Source organism: Umbelopsis ramanniana (genome assembly GCF_025399195.1).
Source record: "Umbelopsis ramanniana AG unplaced genomic scaffold K450scaffold_42, whole genome shotgun sequence".
NCBI lineage: Eukaryota > Fungi > Mucoromycota > Umbelopsidomycetes > Umbelopsidales > Umbelopsidaceae > Umbelopsis > Umbelopsis ramanniana.
In genome coordinates, this window is record NW_026252128.1 from 25687 (window position 1) to 38386 (window position 12700).

At 43.9% G+C, this 12700-nt stretch overlaps 5 protein-coding genes across 5 annotated transcripts; 2 read left to right on the top strand and 3 right to left on the bottom strand.

Annotated features, from left to right (window-relative positions):
• Positions 1 to 526: 526 nt before the first annotated feature.
• K450DRAFT_248739 (uncharacterized protein) lies at positions 527 to 1005 on the bottom strand. Its single transcript, XM_051590277.1, has one exon. The coding sequence runs from the start codon at positions 898 to 900 to the stop codon at positions 637 to 639; it is 264 nt and encodes an 87-aa protein (XP_051443042.1). The 5' UTR covers positions 901 to 1005; the 3' UTR covers positions 527 to 636.
• On the bottom strand, positions 1006 to 2240 carry K450DRAFT_248741 (uncharacterized protein). Its single transcript, XM_051590278.1, has one exon. The coding sequence runs from the start codon at positions 2101 to 2103 to the stop codon at positions 1111 to 1113; it is 993 nt and encodes a 330-aa protein (XP_051443043.1). The 5' UTR covers positions 2104 to 2240; the 3' UTR covers positions 1006 to 1110.
• Positions 2241 to 4903: 2663 nt separating this feature from the next.
• K450DRAFT_282004 (uncharacterized protein) lies at positions 4904 to 5775 on the bottom strand. Its single transcript, XM_051593415.1, has 2 exons — positions 5085 to 5775; positions 4904 to 5020 (listed from the first exon to the last, which is right to left on the bottom strand). The coding sequence occupies exons 1-2, from the start codon at positions 5625 to 5627 to the stop codon at positions 4928 to 4930; spliced, it is 636 nt and encodes a 211-aa protein (XP_051443044.1). The 5' UTR covers positions 5628 to 5775; the 3' UTR covers positions 4904 to 4927.
• A 1860-nt stretch (positions 5776 to 7635) lies between these two features.
• K450DRAFT_248744 (uncharacterized protein) lies at positions 7636 to 8954 on the top strand. The gene is made up of 3 exons (XM_051590279.1): positions 7636 to 7905; positions 7977 to 8240; positions 8306 to 8954. The coding sequence occupies exons 1-3, from the start codon at positions 7660 to 7662 to the stop codon at positions 8699 to 8701; spliced, it is 906 nt and encodes a 301-aa protein (XP_051443045.1). The 5' UTR covers positions 7636 to 7659; the 3' UTR covers positions 8702 to 8954.
• A 749-nt stretch (positions 8955 to 9703) lies between these two features.
• On the top strand, positions 9704 to 12510 carry K450DRAFT_248750 (uncharacterized protein). Its single transcript, XM_051590280.1, has 11 exons — positions 9704 to 9734; positions 9833 to 10262; positions 10329 to 10798; positions 10901 to 10997; positions 11088 to 11143; positions 11206 to 11357; positions 11449 to 11548; positions 11621 to 11820; positions 11895 to 11910; positions 11989 to 12290; positions 12361 to 12510. The coding sequence occupies exons 2-11, from the start codon at positions 9859 to 9861 to the stop codon at positions 12448 to 12450; spliced, it is 1887 nt and encodes a 628-aa protein (XP_051443046.1). The 5' UTR covers positions 9704 to 9734; positions 9833 to 9858; the 3' UTR covers positions 12451 to 12510.
• Positions 12511 to 12700: the final 190 nt, after the last annotated feature.

A 12700-nucleotide genomic window follows, 5' to 3' on the forward strand; every position in this document is an offset into this window, starting at 1 on the left:
GATGTGCAGGAGATTGTCAGCCTTCAAAGTAGATTTTAGGTGAATGAAAGGAGGGTTAAAAAAACGCTTTGAAGGCTAGGAGGAGAGGAAAGAGTGAGAGAAAGAGAGAGAAAGGAAAAGAGAGAAAAATACTCACCTAAGCGCTTAAGCTGAGGACTTTTTTTTGGGCTGCTTCAAAAGTGGTATTTGCCCACCCTCCATTTTACCCATTTCAACCACTTTTGCTACGCTGACCCCTTCCATCCCGACCGATGATTTGTTCTCTCGGCTTGTTTTTCCAAGAGTCATAAATATTAATTGAAGTGCTCCCAGCCTTTTTGATTGTCTGGCCAATAAGTACCTGCAGTTCATATATCAAATACATGGATGCCTAACTTTCGGTAATTTGGTACCGCCTACCTTGTGCGCAGCGTCGACGTCATCAAAGTGATCGAGCTTCAGGATGGGCTTCACCCTGCAGCCCCCGCATACTGTGGAATTTTTATAAATGGTAATGCGATAGACAATATCGTCTTTTATTTTCATCGTATTTTTTAACGAAACAGATTGAGAGTCCATCAAAGGCAATATGCTTAGCTACTCTTCTGTGCCATTTGACGAAGTCTTTGATTAGAGGACATAAAAAAAAAAAGAAATCTAGTTATAGTTTTCTATCCTACGCGAGCGTGGCCGCTTGCATGACGTTATTGACATGCACACTTGGTGGATGGGGAACGGAAGCATTGAAAGGAGGATCTGGGCGATCCACTTGGTAGACCAATTGATACCCAAAAAAGCCATGTTCCTCGTAGCGTTGACATCTCGGTTCCAGATTATACGACAAATATTATTGGTACATCTGCGTACAAAATGGTGGACTCCAACGATGGCAGCTTCTTGCTGGGTTGCCACACCACACATCTTGATAGGAGCGTGACATTGGGAGCACACCTGGCTGGTGTTAAACTCCCCAATTATCAAGACGGTGGCATTATGAACGTTCCTGAGTCGATTCTCGAAATAAAACCATCGTGTAGGAGAGGGTGGGTGACCTGGTGATGAAGGGTTCGCGCATAGGTGAGCGATGGGAGATTGGATAGTTAGTAGAAGTGACAGTGACAGGTTGAGCAGCTAAGCGATTAGCTTCTCGACGTTGTCTTTGTTTGGCCAGGCTGAGCAGTTTACGTTGTTTTGTGATAGGACCAACGGTGACGGGAATGTACTTGAGTGAAGGCTGAAACTCGTCGTCCGAGAGGCTGATGCGGTCGTTTTCAATAAGGTACTGAGTGAGAGCTTCCTGGGAAGCAAGAAGAGCGGTAATTTTTTTTTGCGTTTTTGATATTTTTGCGGGGACTCTGCGTCCTCCGTTGCCATTACCGTCTGACGGGACATACGACCCATCAGAACCGGCATAGCTCGAGTCCGAGGTACTGCTATCTGTCTTGGAAGACATTTGGCAGGATCGGACAGGTAAAATAGGGTGTATTGATGATCCATCCAAGATTCCTCAGTTGGATCACTAGCGCTCAGGTTTGGGACTGAGCTAATTCCTGAGATTCGGCGACCAGAATCCAATCGTCCAGGTAAGCGGATATCCGTATGCCCTGTTGTCGTGCCTATTGAAGAATCGGTTTGGTGAGACGAGTGAATAGCCAGGGAACGACGGAGAGACCAAAGGGGGTGGTCCGAAATTGAAAGGTGTGTCCTTCCCAGCGGAAACGAGGGTACTTCCGAAACTGTTTGTGTATCAGGATGTGTAGAAACGCATCGGAAAGATCCACTGAGGTGAAAAAGTCGTCCCGATTGATCAGTTTGATTACTTGTTGGATATTTTCCATCTTGAAATGTGGGCACTCGACAAATTGGTTCAAAGATCGCAGGTTGAAGACGGAGCGGAAACCTCCACTCTTCTTGGGAAAGAGGAACATTCGGCTGAAGAAGCTGGGATATTCCGACCCCTGGACTGGTTCTATGGCACGTTTGTGGAGTAAGTCGGCGATCACTTGTCGTAATAGGCGGCGTTGTTCGACGTTGTATGGGACAGTAGGTATGGGTGTACGGGATAATGGGGGACGGCTTTGGAAATGAATTCTGAAGCCGTCGCGGATGACCGAGTGAATCCATTTGCTGTCGGTCAATCGAGCCCAAGCGAGGAAGAAGCGTTCAAGGCGACCGCCTGATGTCGGTTGTTGTTTGGATTGCTGTTGTGATTGTTGCTCGAGCTGCTGCGGAAAGGTCGCGGGTTTGTGACTGAACGAGCTTGACTGTTGCTGGTGTTGTTCCAGCGGCGTGTCTGGTTGGGAGTTGATACGTTGGAGGCAGGAGGTACGTCTAACGGAACCATGGGAGCCTTGTGCGTGGCACGGTCCCGACCAGCTGCCATTTGGCAAGGTAAACAATGCTTCGACCATTGTTCAATGTCCTTGCGCATGTTGGGCCACCAAAGCATGCAAGATCGCCAACAACTCACGCTCCTGTGCCGGATAGTTCCTTTCGGCTGACGACAACTTCTTGGACTCGAAAGCCACTGGTTGCCAACGATTTTAGGAGTCAGTTTGGGATAGGACCACACCTATTCCGAAATCTGATGCGTCCGTCTCTATTCGCCACGGCTGGTTCGGATTTGGTGTAAGTAAAACTGGAGCGCTTATTAGCTTCTGCTTCAGGGTTCGGAATGCTGCTTCACAACCGTCGTCCCAAATGACCGATCTCATCTTTGTGCCTTGGCCCCTGGTCAAATCGGTAAGCGGTGCCGCTATGCTGGCGAAATCCTTTATGAACTGGTGGTAGTAGTCAGCTACTCCTATGAATTGGCGCACCTCATGGATATTCGTAGGTTGTGGCCACCGTTGTTGACTGTCTTTACCCAAAGTTTATTCATAGGTTCGCAGTGGGTGGCGACATGCATATTTTAAATTTGTCAGATAGTTCTAAGCGAGATATGTAATGACCTGTGGTGCTGGTTGAGGGCTGGCGATAGCGTAAGAGCCTATCACCCAGCGAAACAAAGTATTGTATGTTGTCATGAGCTCATCCGGCACGTAATGGTGGTCTTGACCAGTGGGAGATCCATTTTGGACAATCAAGAAAAGACAGCGGATGAGTGTTTGGTTGATCTCAGTAAAGTCGAATTTCTCTCAACGTTTTTCTGAACATGCAGTTGAATTAGCCTCGAGATTGGTAACATGTTTTTGTGACATGAGTGACAACAACCGCGTTTTCTCCAGCGGTGGAGTGTTTAGAATTTTTCTGAAACCACATTTGTACACTTTGTGTTCTTCATCCATTTATCACGTATATGGTCATCCCCTGGTGGAGTATCCTCTGGTGGGGCTGGAGGCTCGTCCCCAGGTGCACCATCTGGTATTACGCTTTTTGCTATGGGCACACCTGGAAGTGGCCTCATTGGTGGTGGAGCTTTGCTATGTGGTGGTTTGTACAAAGGGCACGCCTTGCTGGAAGATCTCGTATGGCCATATTGATTGCAGGCTTTGTAGAACAAGCTCTCTGAACAGGAGCATTCGTGAACATGACCAAGCGGATACGGTTGGAATGACGGGTATCGTAGAGAAAAACATTGAATCGCGTTTTGTAGCAATCGCCTAGTAGGATTGCTTTCTCCTTTACAACTATACTCTTATTTTACCTCTTACTTTTGATCTTTGCAAAGTCTAAACTTCATATCTCAATCGCTATATTCTTCGTAACTGAAAGAATAGCATTCAACATAACTGTCCATCTCGTTCGCCAAAAACTTACATGTCTTCTTCGATCGTGTATAGAGTGAAGACTCCTTTACGATTCCCTTGTTATCAAGTTATGGCGTTTATAATGAGTGGTCTCAATGCTAAAACAATGGATAATGAAGATACGTGCCATGATACGGAAATTTGTCTGCCCTGACAAATCACGTCCATCATGGGTCACCTTGTGCCGTCCCAAGAGGAGAGGAGGTGCTGGCCATAGATAAATCAAGTGGGAGCTAAAAATGAGGTTTATGTACCATTCGTATTACTTTATTCAATTTAATTTTATTCAGTAAGCTAGCTGGTCTAGTAACTTATTCTTTCACTACAACTTCTCATTTAGTATTTTAAACAGTAGAATTTAGCCATGCATCATGCCCACCAAATTAATGTCTCTCTACGGAATACAGAGTCCTCTGTATCTCCACTTCTAAAGACTCTCTTCACGGCATACACTGTTTATGTCTCTATCTCCAACGCCTGAAGAGGTCACCCTCTCCGGGTGAAGAAACCTCGAAGAAAAAAAAGTAAAAAGCAAGTGATGAAGGTAAGAATTTACATCGTTCAAACCGACCAAGCTTCAGGCTGTATGAGACTTGCTGAATTAGTTTTATTGCTAAAGCTTCTGTCGTCAGGTCTATCCCACATGTCAACTAAAGGCAAACACGTCAGTTTGATGGTACGATACAAATTTTAATTCAATTAAAGTCATTGACGTTTCTTCTCCAACTAAAATCTTGTTCAACAGGACTACTGACAACTTCTACTGAAACCGCAATAACGTCTGCTTTAGCAACGTTTCAAGGTACCTTCAAGGACGATACCATTGCTTTTTGTCCTTTCATCCATTACTAAGGGTACACACCGTAGCACCAGTCTATTCTTCCTCTTCCTCCGCAGTTCCTACTGCCTCCACATCTGCACAAGGTATTTTGAAACAGGTGTCATCACGATATACGGTATTGATGAGTATCTTACTAACGGTACACACTAAAGTACCAACTTTCTCCTCTTCTTCTTCCTCCACCGCTGTTCCTACTGAATCTATATCTGCATCCTCACATCTACACAAGGAATTTCACACAAATGCTCCCTCCTGTAAAAGTGATTTTCTCTTGTAAACCTATGTATAACAATTTGTTTTTTTAAACTTAACTCATGCTATTCTTAGGAAGCTCCTGATGTTTGTAACTTTATTATGGCTATGTATTATAAAACGCACATTGTAAAGAATAAGTAAATAGCCAAAGGCACATATGGCGGTTATAGATTGAATCTAGCTTTATGTGTTTCCCCTATAAGTGCTTTCATATTAGCAGCTTATTTCTATTTCAATTTCGAATTGAGAAACAAGCTTACCAAGGCAAAGAAGATAGTGAAAGGTATCTGTCTTTGTGTCAAGATTGATTTGCAGTACTTTTCAACGCTACCGGCAAGCTCGGCAGTGGAGCCATTTACTGGGTTATGCGTGGCCTCTAGCACTAGTGGGGACATGGTCTCACGGCGAGAAGGCATGAGAGAAGAGTTATCCCGCGACAATGGGATTGCAGGACAACGGTGCTGCTGGTCAGCACCGTCATTAGCGGCAGCCAAACGAAAAGGAGAGGACGGAGCCGACGAAGCGAAAAATGCAGCAGAAGAGCGGTGGCCACGGGAAGGGCTGGAAGAAAAGCGACCACGCACAGCAGCCGCATGTATGCAGCTGAGCGCAGAAGCAGAAGACACGCAGTTACGCAAAGGAACTGGCGAAGGGACTCTGAGAAGAGTCACTGGTGACGGAGGGAAAAGTTCCATATCACTGCAGTACTCATAGCCCATGACTGGACATTGAGGCACCCCAAGCTCAATTGGATTATCAACGTCCATTGGATCGTAGTCAAGGGGGAAAAGGTCGATAGCCATCTTTCGCGGGCGCCATTGAAAGGGCTTGCGGGGTTGACGAGGGCGAGAAGGTCGGTAAAGCGGGTAAGGCTGCGATTTCTGTAGCAAATATCGCTTTAAAGCGATGATGTAGGCTCGCTGTGATTTCTTCGAAATTAGAAAAACTCGAGAGTCAAAGACAAGGAAGGAAAAAAAAAAGAATTTTGGCGGGCAGTTTATATGTAAAACCTGCTTTCAAATTTATGCATATACACTATCCTCATCATTATATACGACAGACTTATGTTACCATCCTAAAAGTTCTGATCTCTGGCAGTCATCATACATCATCCGTCAACGCCCTCCGGCAAACTCACCATTTCGGCTTTGATCTGCAAGGTTACATTATTGATGACAGAGTGGGCTATGATATAACGCAGAGCATACTTCAGTTTCATAGAAACGACCGACAACCGAATAAGAAGATCTTTTTAAAGTTGCTGTAAATGGGCAATTTACCTCAAAGAACTGCAATTAGCAGGTAAAGCTTTTTGAATACCTCAAAAAATCATTACTTGATGAGCTTTCAGATAACCTCTGCGCAACATACTCTCCATATCAATCTTGGAGAGCAGCGAAAAGAATATTCAACCTTTACTGAAATTCGCAGTTTGAACGGTATATAAAAAGCATGTCACTTCAATTGATTGATTTGTCAAACCAGTATATTACTTATTTATTGCATGCCATCGTGAAATGGATCATGTGAGTTGATGTATGTAGCTTGAGGATGATTTCCGAAGCGGCCGTTTAGCATGAGCTTGCCTTTGAAACATCGAAATAGACCGCCGCCTTAAATTATGAAGTTCTTTACTATCATTGGACGATGTGAAAAACAGGTTGAATATCTTCGGTACGACGCGTATCCCTGAGCTCTGTAAGGAACGGAAAGTTTGCACAAAAATCGGTGTATATCAACTGATCCATAAGCGGTCATCCTTTTTCTACGTTACTCGTAGAATTTAGAGTGAACTCTAGCGAAGGAAGCTTTTCACTTATGCTTATTATTGAATTTAGCATACTAGCTGTTTCAATGCTGTGTAGAAGCCGTTAATAGAGATAAACACAGAAAATTTACCAAGGTCTTGTAGTAGAGGAAGATAAAGTACGTTGAGAACAAAACCATACTTCGGGACAGAATTGGAGAAACAGAGAGAGTCATAGAGTAGAGCGTAAAAGTCAGAAGAGAAACACGTAGACTAAGAAATCTGTCAGTAGAGGTTAGGAGACAAGGATCGTCTAAGTTTAGTTTTTGCCTACTCCAGTTTAATATAGACGGACGTGGGTCTTCATATTACAATTGAGGAGAAGAAGTATTGTTCGAGTTTAACCTCAGGGAGCGGATACTGAGAGTTCTGTTCAAAAGAGCTCATGATCCTACGTGTGACTATCCATGATTTATGTTCGATTGAGCAATTATTTTACTGCAATATTCATGTTTCGAGCCTATGCATGCAAACCAGAGAGGCACTGTAGTTTTGTAACATGTAGATACTTTCTCTGCTCGTCAGGGAGTGAGGGCCCCATACCGTATAACGTATGTTAGTGCTTCAAAAGCCATGACAACAAAACATCTTTCCTGAATGGAATCGTGAGTAAACGTGATATTAACGATCCTCAAGGAAAGAGAGAGAACAGGTGCTGTGCACTGAACAAAGCGATTATTACGTGAGAATATTGGAGGAGCTGTTACTCTTGAGTACAAAAAAGTCTTATATGTTACTGGAGTAACGAGGTGGATCTCAATGTTTTGGTGATATCGAAACGCTACCATGCTCGATCTACACCAAGGGAAATTTCTTTTCAAGCCCAGAATCTAAAGCAACCTTCCTTCCACGGGTTACATCCAATCGCATGGCAAGGTTTTGTGCTTTTGGACCAATCATAGATAATTTTTATCGACAGCAGATCCAATCATACGCCAGTATGGATAATCAGTCACAACAATACTATTCCCAATTTTTTTTTTTTTTTGCGAGTTGGCACACCACTTCGACACTACCAGACATTCGACATGGCTACAACTTATACGCCTGGTCTGCTTTCACAAACGCTTCTCGGCTCCAAGACCGAGAAATTAGATACCACTGTCGACGATTTGTTTAAAAATAGTGCTGGTCCGAGTCAAGTAGCAACCACACCATTGCCGGTTGCATCAGCAAAAGCCGCCAAGGTCGATCCTGCCCAACGAGCCCGTGAAGCAGTCAAAACAGCTAAAAGTGTTAATGAGATTATAACGCAAACAAAGAAAGATAAAAAGGTCAGTTTGAGCCGTCTATTCATCTCATGAGGTGTCAACAGTAGTTGTAACCCTGAATTGATCTCATACAGGAATTGAAGAAGAGAAAGGTACAAGAAGATAAAAAGGGACAACAAGCAAAGAAAGCCAAGGTTGAAGTGGAAGATCCTCAAAAGAAGGTTGAAGAAGAGAAGGAGCGACTACTCAAGATACGAGACGAAGAGAAAGAGAAGAACGAACGAACACTGTTTGTCGGTAATCTTGCTGTGTCTACGATACAGAAGGAAGAATACAAAGAGCTTAAGAAGGCGTTTTCGGAGTATGGCAAAATTGAATCCATTCGATTTCGATCAGTGGTGAGGTTTATTTCATAGATGAGGACATTTTGTATGTGACACTTTGCTAATGTTCCCTTTGGTAGGCTTTCTCTGATCTCCTTCCCCGTAAGGCAGCTTTCATTTCTGGAAAGCTTCATCCTGAGAGAGATGTCTTGAATGCATACATAGTATATGCCGACAAGGAATCAATGGAGAAGGCACTGGAGATGAATGCCCAGGTTTTTAACGACAAGCATCTTCGTGTTGATAGCGCAGCCAATCCCAGAAACCATGACCGAAAACGCTCAGTCTTTGTTGGAGGACTTCCTTTCGATGCCCAGGAGGAACAGCTTTGGGAATTCTTCGGAGAATGCGGTGATATTGAGAACGTTCGCATCGTTCGTGACGCCAAAACCAACATTGGCAAGGGCATTGCTTATGTCCAATTCTCGGTTAGTATTCATGTGGGTTTTTTGTTAAATAGATGGCCAATTTTCTGACTTTATTATTGGCTTATAGGATCGTAACTCTGTTGATTTGGCTTTGCAACTCAAAGATAAAAAGCTCGGTGGAAAGCGTAAACTCAGATTGGATCGCTGCAAGGTATCAGTAGCCGAAGGTGGCAAGCCAAGCGTACCCTCCGCCAAGAAAGGCGCAAAGGGTGCCAAGGGAGCAAAGGGAGCAAAGGGTTCAATGGGCGTCAAGGGTGGCAAAGTTCGCAAGATTACCAACTCTAAGCAAGTCAATAGTCAGCTCAGCGCTTCTGCATTTGAGGGTACTCGTGCCACCAAAGACGACAAGACTGTGGTCAAGCCTAAGAAACATCGTATCCGAGCAAGAACCATTGCCTACAAGCAAAAGACCACCAAGGGTAAAAAATAACTATAGATTTAGGCATACTCTACGTGACATTGTTTTTGTTTCATTTCGTTTATTGCATTCAAATTGATTTCAATCAAGCACCCATCGTTTTCTTTTTTTATATATCAAAGCAAATCAACTTTAATGAACCGTGTATTAAACAAAAAAAAAAAGGAATCAGATCTTTCTCCTCGCATTGTGTGTGCTGTAGGTTTGTCTTCAGGACCCGACGATGGTCCTAGTTGGTCCTCTCGAAGGATTTCTCGGAAGTACCTGAAAGTGATCATCATATTCCATATATTATCCAATCAGTCGCAAGTCATGGATGCAACAAAGCACCTCTTTGCGAACAAGTTCTTGTCATCGCCTGGCATGAAGGCCAACGCTCAAAATATTGAGGTTATGCCAAATTCATAAACCATGTAAGCTCAAATTAAGATCACGCTTGGTAAAGAGCGTTGAGCTGGTTCGGTCTTCGCAGCTGTTGCGTTCAAAAAAGCTCGACGGGCCCAAAAAAAGCAGTCTCATGGGTGATGACATCCTCAGCCAATGAGAGTTTCACCGGTTTTTTCTCACTTGCCCTCCATTTTTGACCCTCCATATTTTTTTTTTTATTCTCTACATTGTGCACTTTCCCCCAACGCTCTTGCACTGCCGCTTCAGTGTGTACTTGTACGGGTTCTCTTGCAAACTGAAAAAAATTGGACTTTGCACAATTAATACATCTGACTAGTCTCGCAACAACGCGCTGGTTCTGACTTCAACTTTAGCACAGCTCCCTACTGCCTTCTCCGCAATGGACTGGTCACAGACCGACGCATTGGCTAGTAGCCGGCGTCGAAATAGTTCAAAGCTGTCATTAGGCTCTACTCCTTCTTCTCCCATTTCCACGGACGCTGCGGATGACGACGATGGCGATGCCCCTTTGACACCTACCGAAAGATTGGTGGACGACGAAGATGAGGATGACGCGATGTTGTCCTTGAACGGAGTCCTGTCAACCGATGAAAAAGACGACGACGATGAGCATGCTTTGCGTAATTCTTCCCCCTCTACTCTAAGCTCTGTACCTGACGATTTTCCTTTATCGCGGTCGCCTTCACCCGTATCCGATCCACACCCTGAAAATAATCCCAGCGATGTTGTAAATAACAAAAACGAATCACCAAAGCTACCGCCGGTCGAAGAAGAAGACAAATTATCACAAGATGAAGATGACGAAGAAGAAGATGAACATCAAAGGCCACAACCGTCAAGGCGAAGAACAAGAAGTCGAAGGACTGGTCGGCGGACACGAAAACGAAAAATAGTGCGTGATGAAGAAGAGGCACCAGAAGTTCCGGAAGAAAGGAAACCAAGGAACGGAAGAGTCTCTAAACCTGACAATGACGCCCCAAGTAATGATAGTGACTCAGGATCTGGACGATCTCAGCGAAAACGACCCAAGGTCAGCGCTGTGCCAGACGATAAAAAAGAAGATGACCTAGCCGTGGCTGAACTGGACGATACCTCCCACCCCATAGCCAATATCAAGGAAGAAGAGGAAGAGGCTTTACATCCAGATTCGACTATTACCAACGGTACAGCCATTATAGACGACGAACATATCGAAAAATCAGCTGAGCCTGGAGACGATGAACCGTCTCATGCTATGGAGGGTGCATCACCGGCTGTTGGACCAGAAGACCGGAACTCAGTCGCAACCGGTGCAGAAGACGAAGAAGGTGAAGATCAACGTAAGTGGTGTGCCATACATAGGATATGTGTTTTCTTACTTTCATATAGGATTCCTTCCATGAACCTAACGCCTGTTTTTTTTTCTCGTCATTCGGTAATAGCTCCACAACCAAATGATCATGAATATCAGCAGAGTCATAAGGAAGCACTCTTGGCCTTGACTCATATCGAAGTAGAATTCGCACGGTTACGAGAGACGTAAGGAGCCCTGACTTGAAATTTGACATTTTTGTATTATAAAAAGCGGAATTGCATGTGTAGTAACCTTGTTACTTTGGCTTATCATAGGATGTATCAAGAGAAAATGGCCGAGCTGAAGGAAGAAATGACTTTAATCACCGATGGTAAGTTATACGATCAGGCATCGACCGTCCCATGGCATACTTTATCAATACCGGTTACATAGGAACGCATCCCGAGTTGGTCTCATTAATGGAGGAAATAGAATCTAAGAAGCGGAAACGCATGGACACTGCAGCTGCATGGTGTCGATATCAACAGTTGAATTATCGACGGCAATATGAAGGCTTCGAATATCAAGCTAATGTGCACTTTATCGTATGTTCCCAATTCTTTCAGCAAAAAAGTGTGATTAGTATTGAGAAAGATGGTTTGACTAATGCGTATTTCTATTTGTTCCTTCTTTTAGCATAAGAAAAACGCCTTACGACGAGACATGATCAATGGCCTGAATGACAAGCGGTGGAAATTGGACGAAGAGCGTGCAAAACTCGGTGAATCATCACCATGTAAGGCTCTTTCACATTTTGCGAAATGGATATGGTTCATTGTTGGCTGATAGCATGATCACCTTTTTATAGTGACTGGTACTGTACCTGATCGAGCGGCCCTTGCACGCCACAAAAAGGTACAAAAAGCAGAAGCATTGGAACTTCGACATCTGCAATCCGCCCTTGGATTTCCATTAGCGCCTAATGTGCTTGGCATTGGAAAAAAGGATATTGATGATGATTTAGAGACGGCAAAAAAACTTATTGAAGAGGATTTAGAAGCTTTAGGTGTAAGTTTTCGTCCTATATGGGGTCTGGTGGTGATGCTTTGGTTCACTTGGACTAACCTATATGCATTTTATAGTTGACACGCGAAGCAAGTAAGGCGAATGGATTTTCACATTCAACTGATGGATCAACTATAGGGATTTACTAACAGCCCACGTTCGCATCTTCAGTGAGATCGCCCATGACAGCAACGCAAAGCGGTAGCATACATCCTACAGCAGTTGTAGGCACATCGGAGCGGCTTCAGGGGAAATCTGATAACGGCGAGCATACACTGGCGGAAGCTAAGCCTGTTGATTACCAGAACGGCTCCAATGTAATATCACCTCCACTCAATAGCAACCCCATATATATCCAACAAGGCAAATTACAATATCATAATCATACATTCAACAAAGGAGATCATTTCACGGTAGTAGATGTTAATGCAGGGCGGTACACGGCCAAGATGCTAGTTGCACACGAAACTGAGGTGAGCAAACGCGAATTTTTTTTTTTTTACTACAGCAAACAAGCGTTGGGCTCATTGTATTTCACTGTAGATTGTCATACAACGGACAGATGGATCGAAAACGAGACTGCCGTTGGCAATGATTTGCGAAGGGAAATATCAGATCTCCACCAAGTCATAGTGGTTAAAAATACCTTTGTATTGCGCGCCATGACAGCATACGCCTTCCCTTATCATCTTGTAAATTTCAGATTTATTGTCCTTTTATTCCCCCTCATTCATCTTTGCTTTTTGTTCATTTCATTCTTTTCTTGGTGGATAGACAAATCTGCTGTTTAGTTGGTTTTTACTTTCGTTTGGAGCGTTTTCTGTGAATATATGACTTGCTTGACACTTTGCAGGAGCATCGTGGTCAAGGTAACTGTTTTTTT

Excerpts from the sequence above, each read along its gene's own strand:
- K450DRAFT_248741 (XM_051590278.1), bottom strand. The coding sequence starts at position 2,103 with ATGGATTCACTCGGTCATCCGCGACGGCTTCAGAATTCATTTCCAAAG.
- K450DRAFT_248739 (XM_051590277.1), bottom strand. The coding sequence starts at position 900 with ATGTGTGGTGTGGCAACCCAGCAAGAAGCTGCCATCGTTGGAGTCCAC.
- K450DRAFT_248750 (XM_051590280.1), top strand. The coding sequence starts at position 9,859 with ATGGACTGGTCACAGACCGACGCATTGGCTAGTAGCCGGCGTCGAAAT. Across the intron at positions 10,263-10,328 it reads GTCGAAGAAGAAGACAAATT|AAGAAGTCGAAGGACTGGTC; the intron begins ATCACAAGATGA and ends AAGGCGAAGAAC. Across the intron at positions 12,291-12,360 it reads TAGTTGCACACGAAACTGAG|ATTGTCATACAACGGACAGA; the intron begins GTGAGCAAACGC and ends ATTTCACTGTAG.
- K450DRAFT_282004 (XM_051593415.1), bottom strand. The coding sequence starts at position 5,627 with ATGGCTATCGACCTTTTCCCCCTTGACTACGATCCAATGGACGTTGAT. Across the intron at positions 5,021-5,084 it reads TCACTATCTTCTTTGCCTTG|GGGAAACACATAAAGCTAGA; the intron begins GTAAGCTTGTTT and ends AAGCACTTATAG.
- K450DRAFT_248744 (XM_051590279.1), top strand. The coding sequence starts at position 7,660 with ATGGCTACAACTTATACGCCTGGTCTGCTTTCACAAACGCTTCTCGGC. Across the intron at positions 7,906-7,976 it reads AAACAAAGAAAGATAAAAAG|GAATTGAAGAAGAGAAAGGT; the intron begins GTCAGTTTGAGC and ends GATCTCATACAG. Across the intron at positions 8,241-8,305 it reads CCATTCGATTTCGATCAGTG|GCTTTCTCTGATCTCCTTCC; the intron begins GTGAGGTTTATT and ends TCCCTTTGGTAG.